The 22,002-nt window shown below is 42.1% G+C and overlaps 2 protein-coding genes across 14 annotated transcripts; one reads left to right on the forward strand and one right to left on the reverse strand.

Moving 5' to 3' along the window:
- Positions 1-1,451: 1,451 nt before the first annotated feature.
- Positions 1,452-21,884, reverse strand: LOC141724922 (uncharacterized). 13 transcript variants are annotated; one of them, XM_074527227.1, is made up of 15 exons: positions 21,553-21,884; positions 20,869-21,474; positions 20,417-20,572; positions 20,158-20,304; positions 19,926-20,058; positions 18,731-18,911; positions 18,381-18,566; positions 18,124-18,260; positions 17,771-17,957; positions 15,584-15,625; positions 15,347-15,456; positions 15,127-15,203; positions 14,912-15,047; positions 14,660-14,727; positions 1,452-10,273 (listed from the first exon to the last, which is right to left on the reverse strand). In XM_074527227.1, the coding sequence occupies exons 12-15, from the start codon at positions 15,197-15,199 to the stop codon at positions 9,453-9,455; spliced, it is 1,098 nt and encodes a 365-aa protein (XP_074383328.1). In that variant the 5' UTR covers positions 15,200-15,203; positions 15,347-15,456; positions 15,584-15,625; positions 17,771-17,957; positions 18,124-18,260; positions 18,381-18,566; positions 18,731-18,911; positions 19,926-20,058; positions 20,158-20,304; positions 20,417-20,572; positions 20,869-21,474; positions 21,553-21,884; the 3' UTR covers positions 1,452-9,452. The 13 variants fall into 13 exon arrangements, with proteins under 13 accessions (XP_074383328.1, XP_074383329.1, XP_074383332.1 ...); XM_074527228.1 differs by having other exon boundaries at positions 18,731-18,963; XM_074527231.1 differs by lacking the exon at positions 18,731-18,911 and having other exon boundaries at positions 17,771-18,054; positions 18,124-18,236.
- Positions 3,366-4,939, forward strand: LOC141660778 (uncharacterized). The gene is made up of 2 exons (XM_074467764.1): positions 3,366-3,891; positions 4,152-4,939. The coding sequence occupies exons 1-2, from the start codon at positions 3,366-3,368 to the stop codon at positions 4,937-4,939; spliced, it is 1,314 nt and encodes a 437-aa protein (XP_074323865.1).
- Positions 21,885-22,002: the final 118 nt, after the last annotated feature.

The following is a 22,002-nucleotide window of genomic DNA, read 5'->3' on the forward strand; positions in this document are numbered from 1 at the left end:
GCGGGTTTGGGGATCGATTTTGGGTTCGGGGATCGGGGGCGGGTATAGCACTCCCCGACCCCGAAGTGACCTGATGACCATTACTAGCAGGGAGTTAGATAAGCAACCATCATTATAACGCTCGGATGAATAGCCAGACCACTATCAATTACTTTTGAAAATCAAAGAGAATCAGGCAACGTAATTAACATAAGTTAATGATGAACATGAGTATTCTGTAATAATATTTACCTAACACACAGAATACCTCAGTTCAGAACAGACTGATGACCTGAGCGTACGAAATAGTTAAACATTACAATTACCTGCAATATACATGGTGATGTTTCAAAAAGGTGAATTAAGAAAGGTCGGATTCGAAATGATAACATTTGCTGAGTCTATCAACTCAAGCATATGAGGCCTGATATAACTTTATGTTTCAGTTCCGAACAGAAAAATATAAGTCAGTATTTGCAAACTAAATAAGAATTGTACTTATATATTGTGAATTCTAGCAAACCACACTTACTGATTTCATCTGCCAAATGTTGCATTCACAATCAATGAAACATAGACAAATTATTTGAAATAATAACAGTAATAATTAATTATTTTGAAGTATTACAAATATTATCTGCGATTCAGTCTTATACACCTATTCTGATTATAAATAAACTTCAACATAATTCATGAAATTGTGTGGGTTTGAGAGAGAGACCTGCATAATTAACAATCCAGTAGCATCCTTTATTTTGAGTTTACCATCTTAAGCTGGAGCAAGATCCCTTACACCAACTTTTCCAAATGTAGCTGAAAAGAAGTCTAAATTTCAATTCTAGATGAAAAGGCAATACATGTAATCACAAACAGAACATAAAGAGATCATTGTACCATTTTTATATTTATAGTCTTTTTATCATGAAGCTAATGTGTATAGATTTTAGAAATTTAGAAAATAGTTGACAACTTTCGCAAGATTTAATACTTAATCAAATCATTTATCGCAAGTTCCTATTAAGTGAGTTGAGATATAACATGAATAGACAATACAAAATCTTAGTTAGAATAAATATTACACATAAATAATCCTAATTATTCATAGCTATAGGCTACAAAACTAAAAAATCTTAATTAGTATATACCTATCATAAACTCCATCACATGAATAATTTTAATTACAAACAAAACGAAACTGAATTAACTTATTATGTAACCCAGAAAACATACATACTTACACATGGAACTATATTAATACATAACTTCACAAGACACACCTGCATATCTAAAAAGCTTTTCAATACATAAAAAGATCTTCAATTTATTGATAAGATAAAAATAAATTCATATACATGGTCACACAATAATATAGAGCTATTAAAAACTCATGATATACACGCGGAGATCTAAAATATATAAGTAAACTCATCATACCTTGGGAGAAGATGAGATAAAATAAAAGGTGTTGGGTGCGTTGTGAGGCCTCTCTCCCTCACTCTCGGATTGCAGAGTCTTGTTAAAATACAGGTGCTTATCCATAAATCACCAAGATCTGAGTTAAAAGAAGCTTGAAGAAAGCTGTTATGCCCGCTTTCGCCCATGGGCCCTAAACAGGTCCCCATGGGTGCATTGAATAACTGGACTCTCATGTGTGAGCTAGAATCATGGATTAATATGACTTGGGCCAGCACATGCTGGCTGGGCTCGTGACATGCGAGCTGGGCTCACACTTGTAGGGAATGCTCACACTTGCCATCCGGTGTCCTTACGCGAGGTGGGCTTAGGTGTCCACATGCGAGGTGGGCTCAAGTGACAGTACTCGAGCTGGGCTTGGTTGCCCACACGCGGGCTGGGCCCATAAGCCCACATCTTATGAAATCAAAGATAATATTGTATTTATTGATTAAAAAGGAAGGCGGTGCGGGCCAACCGGCCCGCACTAGGTGACTTTGTGTTCGACATGGAAAGAAAATCATAGATAACTGAGTTGCTCGTAGATTTCGGGGCCGACACGGGAATTCCTACAATCACGGGAAGGATTGTGGAGATGTCGCGAGATTGTAGGAAGCGTGTGAGGTCGGTTGAGATTTACGTGACTAATTGGCTGAAGACCTGACTCTATCATGGGCTTGGGCTGCACGGGCTGAAGAGTCCTAACCCTAACCTATGTGACTTGTTCCCCAAGAACTACGTGAGGCTTGATCCCTATAAATAGGGTACTTTGGCACTTGTATGAGATATGAGTCGACACTTGATAGAGAATAACAAACCCTATTCTTTCTTAGGGAGTCAACATACAAGCTCAACCACCACCATACATAACCTTCCTTCGCCCTCAAACACCGTCCTTGATCCTTGTTCCGCCTATTAACCTCCACAACACTGTTATACGAAATTCTCCCTATAACAATAGGAGCTAGAAGGAGGGGTATTTCATCTTAGGGAGAAGAGATGACCAAAGAAGGCAAACAAGCGGCGACACCAGGAAGCGGGGGCAAGAAGGACCAGAACGAGGTCGAGTATACGCCCCCAAAGAACCAGGCGCCACCTCCACCAATCGCAACCGTGGATGGGCAGGCGGTTATGACGTATCTCGAAGGGCTAGCCGATCAAATGAATCAGATCAACGCCCGGATGTCAAGGGTAGAGAGAAGCTCGGTCCAGAACGCCGCTTACGCTTGGCGTCTCAAGGTCTCTCAGCGTAACTGGAAGGGCAAAGGTCCTCAGAAAAAGCTGATCCACGATTTTGATGACGCAGCGACAAAGACTAAGCAGAAGAAAGAGACATCGCATGGAGAGAAAGACATACCCCAAGGTCATGATGAGCGGGGCAGCCAGATCTCTAAGGGATTGGGGCAGAAGCCAGCTTGGTCTGAGGCAAGGTCGACTAGCGTGCTAGACCGTGTGGTAAAAAGCTAAGTGAACATGACCTCAGGCTTAAATTAGAGAATTGTAAGAAGGAGATATAAGAGAAAGAGCCCGTGGACCAGAGAGGCTCGAAGAGAGAGCGGGCAGCGACCCCTCCGGGAAGACGTCAACACACCTCACCCAGGAGGGAGGAGCGACGTATGCGTAGAGACAATCGTGAAGAGGAGTCGCAAGTGCGAGCCGGAGGAGTGGGGACGCCGCGAGCGACCTCAGGGCTCACACCATTCGAGTAACGCGGGTGGTGACAGAGAAGGAGAAGTTGTTAGAGTAAGGGATCTGAGGAGGATCTTAGATGAGATGGAGCGAGAGAAGAGAGGGCCCCTGACCTCAACTGCCCCCTCTCCGTTTACGGCTGCTATCCGATCATCCCCCTACCTCGAGTATTTAGGCACAACCCCGACCTTCTATTCAACTGCGAAGCCGACCCAGCGGAATACCTTATACAATTTAACACTTAGATGGAAGTCTATCAGGTGCCGGAGATGACCCGCTGCAGACTCTTCGCGGCATCACTCAGAGGTAGTACCCAACAATGGTTCTCCAAGTTGGGACCAGCTAGCATAAGGACGTGGCGGCAATTGGAGAACTTGTTCGTCAGACAATTTCAGTCCACCCTCCATTACTCACCTCCAGTGGCCACGTTAGCCAACATCAAGCAAAGGGAGAGGGAGCCCCTGGCGGAATACTTTTGTCGGTTCAACGCCGAAGTCCCCAAGGTGAGGGGAGCCAGTGAGGAGACTAACAAGAATTTCTTGATTGCAGGGTTGAAAGAAGGGTCAAAATTCTGGAAGAGCCTCCAAGCGAGTGAGCCGAGAACCTTGGCCGAATTCTATGAGCAAGCGGAACCCTTTAAGAGGGTACAGAAGTCGATGAGAGAGCTTAAAATCAGCGAGAATTATCGAGATAAAAGAGACCGGTCTTCGAGCCCTGATGAGAGGAGAAAGACGTATCGGCGTAGCTCAAGCCCCAAAAAGTCTGCCCGAGGTAAATAGATAAACAAAGATTCGGGGAGACCTTATACAAGCAAATGGCAGACACACACCCCTCTGGTAGCCTCTATTGACCACATATATGCTACCTATGTTGGGAAGGGAGTATTCAGAAAGGCAACCCCCTCACAGACTATAACAAGAAGGATATTTCGAAGTATTGCGCATACCATGAGGCCACGGGACACGATACAGCTGATTGCAGACAATTAAATGATGAAATCGAGACGCTAATAAGATAAGGGAAGCTGACAGAATGGGTCGTCAAGGAGGTTCGAAGGCACAGGACTGATTATCATACCGTCCCTCTTCCACCCCCAGAAGATAAAGAAAGGGTACCTCGGGCCGGAAGCATTCATATGATTCTAGGCGGGTCTCATATTGGTGGAGACAGCCGGAAGGTGATGGACAGGTATGCCCGGGAATATGTCCGGGAAGCCAAGGATAAGCCCCTCACCAACGTCAATCATTTGAGCCAGAGACCGCCGGAGCTCTTTGAAAGAGAGGCTGATGACATCGTATTTAGGAAGAACGATGCCAAATGGGTACATTACCCTCATACAGATGCCCAGGTCATAAAAATGAAGATTGGGACGGTAAATGTTCACCTGGCAATTGTGGATACCGGGAGCTCAGCTGACGTTTTAACTTATGATGCCTACAAGAAGCTAGGATTGTTGGATAGAGAGTTAACCTCAACAGGGGGACACCTGTACGGGTTCACGGGAAACTCAATCGGGGTGAAAGGGACAATTCGGCTCCCGATGACCATAGGAGAAGAGCCTTATGTGGCCACCCAGATCGCTATGTTTACAATAGTAGATCAGCCTTGTGCCTACAACGTTATAGTGGGCAGACCCCTTATGAGGGGAATGAGGATGGTGACCTCAATCCACCACATGACGGTAAAATTCCCAACCCCCACGGGGGTCGGTTTCTTGAAGAGTTGTCAATATGAATCAAGGGTCTGCTACAACCAGGCACTCAGGGCGGCCGAGTCAGGAAATGCCTCAAGGGAGAAGGTTGAACCGGGAGAAGGTTGAACCGGGTGAATGCGATGTCCCAATGGAAGAGGCAGAGGGCAAAAAGTGAATACGTCCTGAGGGACACGAGACTTGTAACCTGATTTCAATCGAGGAGTTGCCCGAGAACTATTTCGAGCGCATGGGGATTCAGGTGGAACCGCGCTCAGGGGCCTTGCTGATGGAAGCCTCTCAGCACATCATATTGATACAAGAGGGGATTGTGGAGGAGGCGAGTGATGAAGAAGAGAGTCTGGAACAAATCGCTGCAAAACTCAGGAAAGGGAAATGGGCACGCGAAGAAATGACGACAACTATGGATCTTCCCAATGGAATCACTCGCACTGTCACTACGACCTCTGAACGCTTGATAAATCCGGCCCGAGCTCACCAGCCCGAGCTCGAGGGTACGGAGGGTTTGACAATCAAGGAAGTGGGAGAATCTAGTGAGGCTCGAGCAGACTTAGACCCAAGAATGCCTCCAATGATTGAGAGAGCAGGGGCCGCAGAGGACACAATCCCAATATTGGTAGACCCAAATGATCCCTCCAAGGTACTCAGAATAGGCTCTAACTTAAGTCCTGACTTGAGGGAGGATCTAGCCCGCTTCCTGAGGTGAAATTTGGATGTCTTTGCATGGTCACACTCTGATATGATAGGGATCGACTCGAATGTCATGTGCCACCGGCTCAACTTGGACCCGAAAAATAAGGGGGTCAGACAGAAGAGGCAGACGATTAGTGGAGAATGGGCAGAGGCCCTCAGAGAAGAGGTGGATAGACTAATGGAGGCAGGGCTTGTAAGGGAAGCCTTCTACCCCATGTGGTTGGCCAACCCCGTGCTTGTCAAGAAACCGAATGGCAAATGGAGGACATGTGTGGACTTCACCGACCTAAATAAAGCTTGTCTGAAGGATAGTTATCCTCTACCCCGAATCGACCAGCTGGTTGATTCCATGACTGGGCACGCGCTACTTAGCTTTATAGATGCTTATTCGGGATATAACCAAATCCCCATGTATGGGCCAGATCAGGAGCACACCTCCTTTATTACTGATCGGGCCCTCTACTGTTACATCGGGATGCCCTTCGGGCTCCTTAACGCTGGGGCAACGTATCAAAGGCTGGTGAACAAAATGTTCAAAGATCAGTTGGGGAAGACCATGGAAGCCTATGTAGATGACATTCTTGTGAAGTCAAAGGAAGCAAAGGATCATGTTCGTCACCTATCGGATATGTTCCAGATCCTAAGAGAGTACAGGATGAAGCTCACCCACAGAAATGCGTGTTCGGGATCGAGTCAGGGACACTTTTGGGATTTATTGTTAACCATAGGGGCATTGAGGCCAACCCTGCCAAGATACAAGCCCTACTCGAGATGAGATCCCCCCGACGGGTGAAGGACGTCCAAAGCTTAACGGGGCGAGTGGCAGCCTTAAACCGCTTCGTCTCAAAGTCCTCCGATAAATGTCAGGAGTTCTTCAAAGCAATTAAAGGAGTGGGGAGGAATTTTGAATGGACAGAAGAATGTGAGGAAGCCTTTCAGAACATAAAGAAGCATCTCAGCAGCCCTCCAATGTTGTCCAACCCAAGGGCAGGTGAGACTCTGGTCCTATACTTGGTCGTCTCTGACTTATAAGCTCGGCCAATTCGAGGTGAATTATAAGTCAAGGACCGCAATCAAAGGCCAAGCCCTGGCCGATTTTGTGCTTGAATTTCCTCCACACCAAAAAGTGGATCCGGGAGCCCTTGTTGTCATACCTAGCACAGAAGAAGTCGGGCTGGAGAGCCAAAATAGCGCCCCATGGTGGAGCTTATTTGTGGACGGAGCCTCTAATGGTGATGGTGCTGGAGCTGGAATTGAGTTAATCAGTCCGGAGGCGCACAAGATCAGACGTGTGACTCATCTGGCCTTTCATGCAACCAACAATGATGATGAGTATGAGGCCCTGATCAACGGTCACAAGCTAGCTTTGGAAATGAAGGTGGAGAATTTGAATGTGTTTAGTGACTCCATGATTGTGATCTATCAGATAAATGGGGGGTATCAAGCTAAGGGACCGAGAACTAAAGGACCGAGAATTGAGCTTTACCTGAAGTGTGCGCAGAGGATAATCGCAAGGTTCAACGAGGTGAGGCTCGAACTAATCCCGCGCGGGCAGAATGAAGGCGCAGACGAGCTAGCTAAACTCGGCTCGCGTCGCGAGGCCACCCTGCTAGGGGTCGTGCCCCTTGATATACAGAGGCAGCCTAGTGTGTCCGAGCACGAGGTGGGCAGCCTCAGTGATAACCTCGGCCCCACATGGATGACACCTATCCTAGTCTACATAAAAGAAGATTCATTTCTGGACGAAAAGAATGAGGCAAGGAGGATAAGATACAAAGCAGCCCGCTATGTGATATACGATGGGGTCCCATACAGAAGAGGATTCAGTGTGCCCCTTCTCAAGTGCATAGATGGGGAGGAGTGCAATTATATCCTAAGGGAAGTACACGAGGGCATTTGTGGCAATCACTTGGGGGTAGCTCTCTAGCTCAGAAAATACTCCGTCAAGGTTACTATTGGCCAACTATGAAAAAATATGCCTTTGAATTCTCCCGAGTCTGTGATAAGTGTCAGCGATATGCCAATTATTATAACAGCCTCGTGGCTCCCCTCACATCCCTCATGAGCCCATGACCCTTTGCTATGTGGGGAATTAATCTAATTGGAAAACTCCCGAAGGCCAAGGGAGGTGTCAAATTTGCGGTGGTTGCGGTGGATTATTTCACTAAGTGGGCAGAGGCCAAACCTCTAGCCACTATCACGGCAAGAAAGCTCAGGGAGGGAGTTTGTGCAGAAGGCTATTGTATGCCGCTATGGCCTCCCTTACAAGTTGATATCTGACAACGAGAAACAGTTCGATAGCAAGGAAATGCGGGAATTTTGTGATCAGCATTCAGAAGAGTTTTAGTGCGGTTTGCCACCCCCAAAGTAACGGGCAGATAGAGGCTGTTAACAAGATCATTAAGCACACCTTGAAGGCAAAGCTTGAAGAGAAAAAAGGGACATAGCCAGAAGAGCTCGCCCAGGTCCTATGGTCTTACAACACGACACCCCGAACTACAACTTGAGAGACCCCTTTTTCTCTGGTATATGGGTGTGAAGCTATGGTGCCCGTTGAAGTGGGGGCATGATCTTTACGGAGGGACAACTATGACTCAGAGGCAAATGAGGTCAACCATCGGCTCTATTTGGACATGATCGAAGAAACTCGGGAAGATGCTCAGATCAGGATAGCAGCATATCAGCAGAGGACAGCTAGGCACTACAATAGTAAGGTTAGAGCCCGAACTTTTAAGGTGGGAGATTTAGTTCTGCGTCGAGTCATGCCGAACACCAAGGTGGTGAGCCACGGAGTCTTTGGAGCGAATTGGGAAGGCCCCTACAAGATAAAGTCGGTGCTCTGGGAGGGAACCTACCACCTCAATGATATGCAAGACAAGTTGATCCCGAGAGCCTGGAACGAGAAACACCTCCGCAAATATTATCAGTAATATTATCCTTTTCAGACTTAGTACTATCTTACAATACTCCCAAGTCTCGGGGGTAGTGCCATATAGGTGCCTCTCTGAGACCACAAATATGTACTCCTTTCACTTTCCATTATCTATGAATGAACGATTGATATCTATTTTGTGCACTTGATATTTTAATTTCTGTTAATAGATTAAATACCCAGCAGGGGAGCCCATCCTTGGGAACCCATGCGAGGACAGAACGGTTGTTCTATTAACATGTTAAAATTACAAGTCAGGCCGGGCCCCGGCCCGCTTGGAAACAGGTATAGGAAACGAGCTGGGCCACGGCCTGCTTAGAAAGATATGAGCACAAAGTAGATAAAAGATGAAGATAAAAAGAGGTATAATAAAAAGGGTATGGGCTCGCACCGGCCCATACCCCGGCTCGCAGGACCACAAATACGACCTAGGGTGCCAAGCCCTCCATCAAGCATGGCCAGGGTTGCATTATGCGAGGAGAGGATACTTGAGCAAGTGGCGAGTCTATGTGCCCGGCTCGCCAGTGCAAAACTTGTGAGTTAGTAATGATGCGAGCCTGTTCCACTTAGCATTTTTTGTTAATTTTGTTTGATTGAACAAATGACGCGAGCTGATTAATTAGGCTCGCTGCGAAGGTGTAACGCCCGCCATACGCGGCCAGGGTTATGATAACTTCTGGTCAGTAGAGGCATGGTAAGATTACACAAATATAAGGAAACTAGCTAGCATAATAAAGAGGAATGCGGGCACAAAAAAAGTTGGGATTTTATACAGACAATAGATAAATAAGTCAGACCCCAAGGCAGAATACTTTAAATACAAACGCGAGGCAAGAAGGGTGCCCGCCTACCCAGTCAAAAGTCTAGTTTCAAGATAAAATTAAATCTAAGGGTTATCAGCCTCTTTCTCCCGAGCTTCATCAGCCACGACTCGGGCCTGCTCAGCTGCGAACCGGGCCTCCTCGGCAATCTGGGCGTCCCGCTCCATCTCCAGCTTCAGTTTCTCGGCATGCCTAGCTGTGCCCGCACCCAGAGCTCTGCCCAATCAAAATCAGGAACCTTCTTGATAAAGATTTTCATGAAGTTCCTGGCCCCCAGGTTCCTAGCATCAGCGAGGGCGGCCTCATGGCCCTCGTTCATGGCAGAAACTGACCCCTCCAGCTCGAGCACCCTCTCCTCGAGGCTATCCTTCTTCTTCTTCCACGCCTCCGTGGCCAGGTCGTGAGCTTCCTTCTGCTCCTTTAAGGCCTTGTCACGAGCCGCGTTCAAGTTAAGCATCTTCTGATTGTAATTGTTCACCAGATTAACTTTAGCCTGCCCGTGCTCGTTAACCTTGCTCTGAAGAGATTTGACTTTAGAGTCGAGCTTTAGGTTGGTTTGGCTGAGGGCTCGCATCTCTCGAGCCTTAGACAGCTGACGATAGTATACTGCGGTTGCGGCTCGGGACAGTGCTTTCTTGTTAGCCTCGAGAGCGGAGGAGGACCAATCCTTTACATCCTGGTCGCTGATGAGATCTTGAGCGAGCCGGCCGAATGTGGTCGCGGCTGTGCTAACAGAGGAAGAAGTGGGGAGAGGGGCATTAGATGGAACAGCCTTTTTTGGGTCGGGCTCGCTAGTCTTTCCATCCTTGTGGCTTCTATGCCGTTTCAGCCGAGGAGAAGGCCCTGACCCCTTGAGATGCTCGGTCAGAGTAATCATGCGGGCTGGAGGGTTAGCCTGCGAGCGGGCCGTTGTGGTCGCAGCCGCGGGCTGAACTTGGCCCGAGGCCGCCGCCTGTTCTGCCTCTTCCATAAAGGGGATAGGGGAGATGGCCATTCCTGAAAATAAGACAGTAAAGTGATGTATTAGTCACAACAAAATATTATGGAAAGAAGTAATGCGAGCAGGAGATAAATGCAGAAAAATAAAGTGCAATGCAAGGTGAGATGCATGTGGGAAATGTAAAAATGCGAGCACACAAGCTCGCACATGCGAGCAGATAGGGTCGCATGTGCGGCCCGATATTCTTACCCTTTCTGGCTCTCTTCTTAGGTTTCTTCTTTTGAGGAGTCAGCCTCACCCCTTCAGAAACCCACACGCGATCAGGTTCGAGGTCGTTATGAGTTTTCGAATATCCCTGTCCGCCTTCGGAAGATCTAGAAGGTTGTCCGCATTTATTTTTTCTTGTCCCACAAGGACAGTGCGAGGCGGGGTGGCTGGAGATGAGAAAAATAAAAACATTTCTTGTTAAAGGAAAGAATTATGGTAGAAAAGACGAGAGCGGCCAGGAAAGACTTACATGGATTGTAATAAAAATGAGTCTGGACTCGAGGCACCTCGTGGATATAGAAAGAAGGGCTCTTCCACTTCCCTGAGTTGCTCGGCCCTTTGTGGATGAGGTTCTTTTTGTTGAAGCACGGCCAGACAGAAAAATAGAAATATCTGAAGTCATTGGGGGAATGCTTTAGATTAAGAAAGTAGCTGAGTTGCCTCGCTGTGAGAGGAGGAAACCCACATTTGCTGTACATGATGTATAATGCGAGGGCGGCCCAGTATCCATTCGGGTTGATCTGCAAAGGCGCGAGCTGGTAGTACTCGCGGACATCCTTGATGAAAGGATGAAGAGGAGAGGAGATTCCCAGCCTCAGAAGGAAGGTAGACAAAACCATGCGAGGCACCCTGCCTCCATTCTCCGGATGGTTAAATCTGTAGCACCTCATGTGAGGCAGGGGCAAGACAACATGGCCCTCGAGCTGGAACTGCTCAATGTGCTCGGCCAGATATTTCTGAGTCAGCGAGGTGGGCAGGTCGCGGCAAGCGAGCACCTTAACCTCCTCGGTCGCAGACGAGCTCTCCTCCCCATCGGAAGGATCTGCTTTTTGATGATTATTTCACCCTCGAGCTCGGGCTAGGCAGGAGGCACGTAGGGTTCAGGAGAAGCCGCGGGGACGTAGTTATAGTTACAAATCCTCTGCCACCTCCTCGCTCTGAGGAGAATCATAGGACCAATGCGAGCCGTCCTCTTCACCCTCGAGCCCCAAGATGAGATATTCAGCAGCTACGGGCTCTTTTCCTTTCTTCTTGGTGTCGTAGTATGCACTCCCCAGATCGTTGTCAATGGATTCTGAGTCAAAATGAATGGGGTCGAGGTTGTTAGCTGCAGCTTGCCTCAGGCGGGCCGCTCTCTCTTCAACCATTTCCCTTAAAATCTCCTCAGCCCGTTCTTTGTCCAAAGGAGCGGGCTCGTGGTTTAGCAGCTCTTCCACTCTGAGGGAAGCTGGTATGTTGGAAAGATCAACAGGCCTGTTTCTCCAATCATAGATGTTCTTCTCCCTGGTGTAATCCTCAGAGTTCGGGTCGAGGTGAATATTGAGCGAGCCGGAGCCTCCTGCTCGCATCGAATTCTCGACTCTGGCAATATTTAGGGCCCCTTGGGGGGTGATACCAGAACCCAGGGAAATGGGTTGGCTGAGACGGCCAGAAAGAAAAGTCAGCTCGCGTTGGAAGTCCTTTGAGCCTCGCTGCTCAGGAGGGTATTGGTTTAATGGAGAAGGAGTAGCTGAAGAGCGAACCGAACTGGCAGAGGAATGAGCCGGGCTCGAGGAGGAGCGAGATGATCCGTAAGAGCGGGCTGAAGACGCACTCGACATCTGTAAAAGATGGTGAAAGTTAGTGTGTGGCCCTAAAAAAAAACAAGTATGGGGTCGCACCTAAGTGTCCTCACATCTCACACGGGATCGCACCTAATTATCTAAACGAGCAGACGGGCTCGCATCGCATATCGTGATTGTGTGTGATCGCATCGACTTACAAGAGAATGTGTGAGTTCACATTGCATGTTGCGAGTGTGTGTGAGCTCGCATCAAACAAGTGGTGTGTGCTCGAGTTGAAAGACTAAGTATGAATGTAAATGGGCTAGAATCGAAGAGTACCTGTTGGAGAGGTGTATGAAGATCCTGATGAATCTATGCCGGGAGAATATCGCCGCCGGTAGAAGGTTCTTGTGGAGATGATGATTTTCGCCGTGGTAGATCCTTGAGCAAAGTGAGCAGCAATTCGACAAATGTTCTTGGAAATGTTAGAAATGAAATGACAATCCCACATATTTATAGGGGATAGGAAAGAGAAAAAGGGAGTGATGCGTGTCACCATCTTAGAGGTGGACACAAATCCCCACGCCAGCTGTCCAACAACTGTCATGCGTTAAAAATGCATGCTAGATGAAAGGCACGCGAGGCGGCTTGGTGTGGCCAAATGGGCTCGCACCTGCGAGGCCATGAAAGACCTAGAAAATTCCCAGCCTCAAGATGCGACCAGGAATTTTAGGGGGTAGTTGTTATGCCCGCTTTCGGCCATGGGCCCTAAACAGGTCCTCATGGGTGCATTGAATAACTGGACTCTCATGTGTAGGCTGGAATCATGGATTAATATGACTTGGGCCAGCACATGCGGACTGGGCTCGTGACATGCGAGCTGGGCTCATGACATACGAGCTGGGCTCACACTTGTAAGGAAGGCTCACACTTGCCATCTGGTGTCCACATGCGAGGTGGGCTCAGATGACTTTACGCGAGGTGGGCTTAGGTATCCACATGCGAGGTGGACTCAAGTGACAGTACTCGAGCTGGGCTCGGTTGCCCACACGCAGGCTAGGCCCATAAGCTCATATCTTATGAAATCAAAGAAAATATTGTATTTATTGATTAAAAAGGAAGGCGGTGCGGGCCGAGGCCGCTAGGCCGGCCCGCATTAGGTGACTTTGTGTTCGACATGGAAAGAAAATCATAGATGACTGAGTTCCTCGTAGATTTCGTAGATTTCGGGGCCGACACGGGAATTCCTACAATCACGGGAAGGATTGTGGAGATGCCGCGAGATTGTAGGAAGCGTGTGAGGTCGGTTGAGATTTACGTGACTAATTGGCTGAAAGCCTGACTCTATCATTGGGTTGGGCTGCACGGGCTGAAGAGTCCTAACCCTAGCCTATGTGACTTGTTCTCCAAGAACTACGTGAGGCTTAATCCCTACAAATAGGGTATGTAGGCACTTGTATGAGATATGAGTCGACACTTGATAGAGAATAACAAACCCTATTCTTTCTTAAGGAGTCAACATACAAGCTCAAGCACCACCATACATAACCTTCCTTCGCCCTCAAACACCGTCATTGATCCTTATTCCGCCTATTAATCTCCACAACACTGTTATACGAAATTCTCCCTATAACAAAAGCCAATTAGTCCGTTTTAGATACTCATAATTCTCACCTACATAAACAAAAAAGGAGGACGTTAGAAGGCCGAAATAAGTAAAAAGTAAAAACAACCAAGCCAAATTATTTTAACACCATCACAAAAGTGCGTAGTTGCATATCAAGAAACAAATAAGCACAACAGTTATATATTATAAGCTGAATGAAAGAGAATGAAATTTTGAAATTTAAAATTTGAATTGGATAATAGAAATTGAAGTCAGAGTGACAGGAGGTACATTAAAGTAAAAATTGCTTTTTCAACTTGGATACTGTGTCAACCTCTTTTGAAAATAGTAGATTTGAACATACAGCCTATACGTATAGACTATACATAACAGTAAAAATTTTAGAATGACTCAAAAGGGTAACATAGTAGTAGAATTTGTATTGTATTCAAGTGGCACATTTTGTAAATATGTCTCAAGTGTCAGGGTATGGAGTGTAAAAAAGACTTGATTTGGATTCAGGATTTATTATATAGATAGATTAGATGCCTCTCGTAGATGCTACACATCTTTCCGAATTTCTTTTTAGAAGGAAAATTAAAGGAATTATGTAGTAACATTTATCAATGTAGAATTTTAATTCATATTTGCCGCATTAGTAACTTCCAAACATGTACACCCTGTACCACACATGTACCAACTTAGTAAATAAAAACTGTTAAACATTCTCTGTAGTCCCACACTAAGTTATATGATCTAAACCCCAGCACACATATGCATTACTTTGCGACCAAAGAAGAGTTGTTGGACATGGAACACTAATTCTACTGTGCTGAAACAGTAAACTGTTATGAATGCATTTTCAAGAAACCTGGAACTTTAATACATTGTTACATGAATTCTAAGTAATGTTTACCGTTAACGGATCAAGACAGACTTAAATAGAATGTGCAAACCTTCAGAACCCAATGTATGAATGGAAGGATAACATGTGAGTTGGCCGAATCACACAACCTATTACACACCTGAAGAAGAGAATATCTGTCCGAGGCTGAGCAAACACTTCACAGAAAGACAGAAAATACAGCTTTGCCTACAATAAAGTGAAGCTTAAGATTAAGTCCTAGAGTTTCGTGCTAAGGTTTAAAGGTTAGTTTATAAAATGAGAGAATTAGCCCAGGATTATTAAGTAGAGACTCTTTTATTTCGCAACCAAAAAAAAAGTTAAAACAAACTCAGTACTTGTATGTTAGATCATTGATATTTCAAACACCCACCAAGTATGTGACCCCTGTAGACTGCCATACATGCATTTCAGCCAGTAAAAACCACTCTGGAACGCCGCCGCAGCAGCAGCATTAGTTGAGTATTGAGAACATTTCCAAGGTAGACAGTAATAAACTTTCAGATCTGCTACATAACAGATATCAAAACAAAATTAAAAAAAAAAGGAAAAGTAAGAGAGAAATGCAAATCAGGTATTAAAACTAACTATCTCTTGATAGATAGATGAAGAAACACAAACATAGATATGAGATCCACATCCTCATCTTGCCTTTCAACATTGTCCTGCAAGAACACAACAAAAAAATCAAGTTCTTTAGACCTAAGATCAAACGGTTGGAGCGCAAAACTTAAGATGCTACAAAATTGAAAAAATTATCTGAATCATGATAAGAAGAAAAGATCGGATGATTGTGCATCCCAATTACCACAGAAGGTCATCTTTTCCCAATTTAAGAACCACTTTATTCCTCCACGATCTTCAAATGAATTAACAAATACAAAAGAGTATCGAGCCAACCAATATAGAGCCAACTACCTGCAGAAATAAGTGAGAAGATAATATTTATCGAAATAATTAAAAAGAAAACATTCAGCTTAGATACCAGACGAAGGAGAAGAAAAAGATTCAATGAAAGATGTCATTTTCAACATCGTAAACATACCATTCTCCAGCCTCCCAGTGACACATGATGTCAACATTAAATCTGCAAGAAAAAAACAACTTATCTTAGGATTATTCAAATTTGGCTCGCTCACATGCATTACAATTTACACACCAAGATAATCTAGCAATGAAGTATATATACATATCTATCCATCTTCCTCACTGAACATAACATATATAAAATATAACCAAAAGCCATCTCAAAATAAAGAAAGCTTACCTAAATTTGTAGACATTTATTCACAAAGATATAATCAAAATACGGTAAAATACAATCCAAAAGTTTTTAACTCTTTTTGCCCTCACAAGAAACATAATTACCAATTTTGAGAATGGTAATCAAGTTTGAGATGCATACCTTCGAGTCATTGGAAATTACACTTTATATAACCCAAATTTGCATAAATTTTATCTATACAGAGATATAAATTAAAGACACAGTTGAATATAATTCACAAAATTTCTAACTCAGTCATTTCTCAAAAGAATCACAAATACGAACTTTGAGAACGACTATCCGATAAAAACATGCATACCTTCGAGTTGATACACATTCCAGATTACAAAATCATCCAAATATACATACAATTAATCTATACGAAGACATAATCTAGAGAATTTATCGGTATAAATATACATTCAAACCACTAATAAGATTAACGCAGAACTTATTTCATATTTCTTTCAGAATTTTATCAAACAGTTGGAGTATAACATATTACAGTCATCAAAATAGTACCTTGATGGAACTTTGATATTAGAATGGTTAGTACTAATAATTTAATGCGATTAGTAGAAAAGCGGCAAAATCATATGAGTTAAAAATCAAATTATAAAGAATGAAATATAAAAAGTTGTAAAATAAAAAGAAAGAAATAGAAATTTGCGACAAATTAAATGGGCGAGACTCAAATGAAATACAAAGAGTGCATATTTTCTTGTACATTCTTAGCATTCCTAAATCACACTGTAGGTTTTATGAGTATGACGTCACTATTGTAAATGACACGGCTATGACACTAAGTTCCTGCAAAATTCAGAAAAATCAAATTACATCAACTTTCAACATTGTATTTTTTTCAAAAATAGAGTGAATCAATTCTACAAAACAAAGTATACAATTAAAATGCTATAAATCTAAAAGCCTGGCATCAAAATACTAAAGAAAATTGTATCAACTTTCAACCAAATTTTTTTAAATACAGTGAATCAATTCTAAGGAATAAATTATACAATTAGAATGCTATAAAACCTATAAGATTACATAAAAAAAACTGAACAACTCATATACTTATGATACTAAAGGCCTGTTAAACTATTGACACATTGTATCGAACACCTGGTGGAGAGAGCACTTCATCCGTTCTAAACTATGTACTAACTATCACAAGATACAGTTGCAAGCTCTCTCAGACTTTTAGTCAAATAGTTGCTATGCAAAATATACATAAAACTTCAACTCAAATTTTCAGATCCTCAAATATGTAGTCATCCCAAAACTTTGATGCAAAATTAATCATACCTTTGTTATACCTCTTTTGCAAAAAAGAGATTCCTGAATCTACACAAATCTTACATCTTGAGCATGGGGATTAGATCCCGAAAACAAAGCAATTGTATCATAGTGAGTCTAAAAATTTGTGATATAGCACGGAGGGATAAATGGATTAGAAATCATCTCGAAGCGACACGTCGAAGAAGATGAACATAGATTATGTGCGCACAAAGGGCCAAAGTCAGAGATATTTTCCGAATATAAAATATTAAAGCAACTGAATGTTGGGATGATCAATTGGTAGGTGAGGGTGTTAGCTGAGTGAGACTGGGAGGGGGTAAATTTTCAGACTCCTATTTCAAATTTTCCATCTACTAATGGATCAAGTATGCTGCTGGTTTCTGAAAATCCTTTTTTCAATGACTGAACCTCTAAATCTAGTAAAGGTCCACTCAAATTACTGCGTAAATCAATCAGATGAAGAGGCTCTACACTATTGGCTTTAATACTTCCAAGCTTAGAATTATAGTTGTTGCAAGAAACAAACATGACCACAAAAAACATACGAATCAAGAAAATACATCCAAATACACATCAAACTCCAAATTTCAATCATTTCACAAACACAAATCATAAACAAACCAAAACCCAAAATTCCAAAAAAAGAAAAAAGGAAAGTTAAAGAAATACCTTGATTCTTGGGATATAATTTCAGAAACTAATAAAGTGATCGGAAAATAGAGAAAAAATGTTCTCGAGCCTTGTCCTAGAACCATGCTGCTTTTCTTGCATTTTGTTCTCCATATATTCATTAGGTGGTCGCTTGCACTTGCAGTGAAAATATACCACATTCCTCCTATAAATTAAGAAATCGCACCTTCCAAGCAACGGCAATGTTCAAAGTCATGACTATTTATTCGTACAGCAATAAAGTACTGAACTTGTTAGAAAAAAATTAGGTCCAGCAGTTCCATCTGGAAAGGAAACGGCATGTTCAAAAATATAGTATAAAAATAGAATAGTAACAGAAAACCTTAAGGTACCTGACCCTTCTTCTCTATAAAATCTCAAGCTTCACAACGTTTATTGTATTGAATGCAATGGATTTATTTAACATTTCAGCCTGATCTAAGCGCCCCAGGAATAGCTATTCTAGCTGCATTTCCGGAAAATGTTTCACCTTCAGATTTTGATGAAATTCCTAAGAGATCAGTAAAATACAATATACTATCTGGAATTCCTAAGAGATCAGTAAAACCCAAAATTCCCAAAAAAGAAAAAAGGAAAGTTAAAGAAATACCTTGATTCTTGGGATATTATGCGGAAACTAATAAAGTGATCGGAAAATAGAGAAAAAATCTTCTCGAGCCTTGTCCTAGAACCATGTTGCTTTTCTTGCATTTTGTTCTCCATATATTCATCAGGTGGTCGCTTGCACTCGCAGTGAAAATATATCACATTCCTCCTATAATTTAAGAAATTGCACCTGTCAAGCAATGACAATGTTCAAAGTTATGACTGTATCCGTACAGCAATAAAGTACTGAACTTGTTAGAAAAAAATTAGGTCCAGCGGTTCCATCTGGATAGGAAACGACATGTTCAAAAATATAGTATAAAAATAGAATAGTACCAGAAATCCTAAAGGTACCTGACCCTTCTTCTCTATAAAATCTCAAGCTTCACAACGTTTATTGTATTGAATGCAATGGATCTATTTAACCTTTCAGCCTGATCTAAGCGCCCCAGGAATAGCTATTCTAGCTGCATTTCCGGTGGAGGAACTGGTAAATACTGCAGTATGTACCCATCTTGAGGAAAAAAGCCTTTCCCTGAAAGCTTCTTTCTAGACTCTTAAGGAATTTTCCTCAGAATTACCATAACCTGGTAATATATCTATACTATATTATAATAGACGAAACATTAAAAGTTGGGCAGTCGGTCGGTTGGTACTTGCTGAAATTACTTAATTACCCTTACTTAGTTTAAATTATATCACGTCAAATTATATAAAGTCTCCTTCTTCTAATTGATATCGGCAATCTTAATACAAACTTAATCATGTACAAACATACCTATACATAATGGCTTCCTAATCGGCCTAAAACACTTATGCGACTTGGAAGATTTGAAATCGAACCAATGGATCATGCACTGCTTAAGTATAAACTCTGAAAATTTACTTGATTATTTATGTTAATTTTAGTACCTATTTATTTTAAAAATCAAATACCGTTTTTAACTACAACACATTTTTTTATATTTTTGCAACTAAAATACCAATTATTTTCAAATATGTCAAGGTCGTTTCAATTTAATAAAATAACCGGAATGGGGTATAATTTGGTTCAACGGTTATCCCCTAATTTTGGTTATTAAAGAAAATAAATAAATAGTATTACATATCCGCTAAACTACTAAATTGTTAAAATACTAGATATAGTCTACTTATCCTACTAAACTACGATCACAACGTATCCTATTATTAAAAAAATAAATAAAGTGTTATATATCTGCTAAACTACTAAATTGTTAAACCACACTTATTCTACAAAAGTTATTCTATTATTTTTATTATAAATTTATAATTATTATATATTTACAAAAACATTTTAAAAATTAGAATATGATGAGATAAATAAGATTTTAAATATTAACGGAAACCCGTGCATCGCACGGGATTTAAGCAGTATTATATAAAGAGAGGATGGAGGGAAGAGGCTAGAAAACATGGGGTGGACCCAATCAAAAAGCAAGCAAAAATAATGCTATATATATTCTTGTGCAGATTTCGCATAGTAGTCATAGGTGATGGAATTTTTCCACACATTTAACAAAATCCTTACCTCATATATAAGAGACCCAGCCCCACTTAAACTTAAGTAGGGGAGCTGTCCAAGAAAGTAGAATTCTCGGTCATCGCAAGAAATTGCCAAATTCTGGCTGCACCACAGTGGTTTCTGCGAATATCCCTGCCAACTTGATGAAATACACCGAGTTAAAAAGATGAAGCATATGAGTTGAAACTCCAGTAGGCTTTATAGTAGAGCATCATTAGCTCCTTAAATCTTAACCAACCTCCAAGAAGCTGAGCAATAACAACGCAAAGTAATTAAGGGACCAGATGAAATCAAATCAAATTAAAAAGAAGTATAATTTTGTTGCCTTTGCAAAGATTGCTTCATCATCAAGAATCTCCTCTGGTAATCCAATGCCATCTTCAGCCTGCAAAAGTGAGGGCGTGTACCATATTGTTACAATGTGCAATAGAGCAGTGTGTTAAACTTAATAATATTTGCAGCTATATTAGAATGCTTGTCTTAATATATTAGAGTACCTTGGCAGTATCCCTAACTCCAAGATACTGAGAAACCGCCACTTGCAAGTCATTGGCTTCAACCTCAGTAGACTCAAAATTCTGAATCTCAGACCTTGTACTTTTAATTACATCAGCTTGCTTTAACACTTTCTTAAGGACTGACACGGAGTGATCCTGAAGAAAAAGAAAGCTAAATAAGGGTACGAATTGAATTTAAGAGTGTAAAAATATAAATCAAGAACAAATCTATTGAAACAGTAGATGAGAGGTAGTTTTGAAAACATCTCTAAAGTCAAGCAAATTTGATATGAAACAACATAAATCGACTTATACCCAAAATCAATCACTTAAGCGATTAAAGCAACTACTAAAACTCACATATGCATTTTATCAAACACGTTGTGTATGCCTATTAAGAGTGTAAAAATATAAATCAAGCACTAATCCGTTGAAACAGTAGATGAGAGTACCTCTAACCTTCTGTATTTCGATTCATTAATCACCAGGGTTTTATATCAAATTGCCCACCGAACTCGTTAAAATGTATCAAGTAGCTACTCAATCTCCACGACGACTCATTTAGACCACTAAAATACCAGTATATATCACTCCGTTAGTTTTTTTAAAAAAAATTAACGGAAAATGTTAACTTTAAAAATTTGTAGTCGTATATTTTTGTTAAATTGCCAGACACATACAATTGAGATATAAATAACGAGAGTCCTAATTGAAAGGACATATTCTTTTCATCTCTCTGTTGAATTTTACTCAAATTAATACTGCAATTGCAGATCACCCAGCTTTTATTTTACTCGTTAAGATAACGATTATTTTAGGACCAATTAAACAGATATACAGATTAGAGAGAGGCACTCAATTTTGCTAATAAACGATAATAATCAAAGAAATACACGGCAAACACAGCACTTCTGTTAAAAAAAATTAAAAATTTAACGAAATGATATATACTAGTATTTTAGTAGTTTAAATGAGTCGCCGTGGAGATTGAGTAGCTACTTGATACATTTTAACGAGTTCGGTGGGCAATTTGATATAAAACCCTTAATCAGCACGACCTGAAACAATTAAACAACCACTATTAGCATAAACCCAAACTCATGCAACAGAAAAAGCAAGAGAAAATGGAGGCTGACTCTCAATTTTTGCAAGATAGAAAAGCAAATGGAAATCATCTCGGCCCGACACGTATAAGACGAACGGGAAGATCGACGGATGAGAAGTGAGTAGAGAGGAGCCTAGGTATTGGTGCACGATTGTACCAAGAATTTTTGGCTCGTAACCTAAACTGTAGAGAGCAAAGGGTCAATTTCAGGATTATCATCGGGAGCATGACCGTCACTGTACGAAGAGAGGAGAGACGAGAGATGAGAGGAGAGGCAAAACAGTGGAAGCCACAACCGTGTGGAGGGGCAGGAGCAGAAGAAAACAGGGGAAAAGAAGAGTAGATACGGTGAGAAGGGGAGGACAGAAAAGTAATTTCAGTTGAATAATGTGCAAAACATATTACAGAACTTTATAAATAGAATGTAGTACTTAATTATAAAATATAATACTTTTAAACCTAAATAAAAAATATAATGCAA

Source organism: Apium graveolens, chromosome 5 (genome assembly GCF_009905375.1).
Source record: "Apium graveolens cultivar Ventura chromosome 5, ASM990537v1, whole genome shotgun sequence".
Taxonomy (NCBI): Eukaryota; Viridiplantae; Streptophyta; class Magnoliopsida; order Apiales; family Apiaceae; genus Apium; species Apium graveolens.

Bases quoted from the DNA above. Each gene is read 5' to 3' on its own strand.
- LOC141660778 (XM_074467764.1), top strand. From the start codon at position 3,366: ATGGAAGTCTATCAGGTGCCGGAGATGACCCGCTGCAGACTCTTCGCG. The intron at 3,892-4,151 runs GTAAATAGATAA...GGAAGCTGACAG, and splicing joins CCCCAAAAAGTCTGCCCGAG to AATGGGTCGTCAAGGAGGTT.
- LOC141724922 (XM_074527231.1), bottom strand. From the start codon at position 15,199: ATGTTGAAAGGCAAGATGAGGATGTGGATCTCATATCTATGTTTGTGT. The intron at 15,048-15,126 runs GTTAGTTTTAAT...TCTGTTATGTAG, and splicing joins CATCTATCTATCAAGAGATA to CAGATCTGAAAGTTTATTAC. The intron at 14,728-14,911 runs GTGGGTGTTTGA...ACTTTATTGTAG, and splicing joins CTACAGGGGTCACATACTTG to GCAAAGCTGTATTTTCTGTC.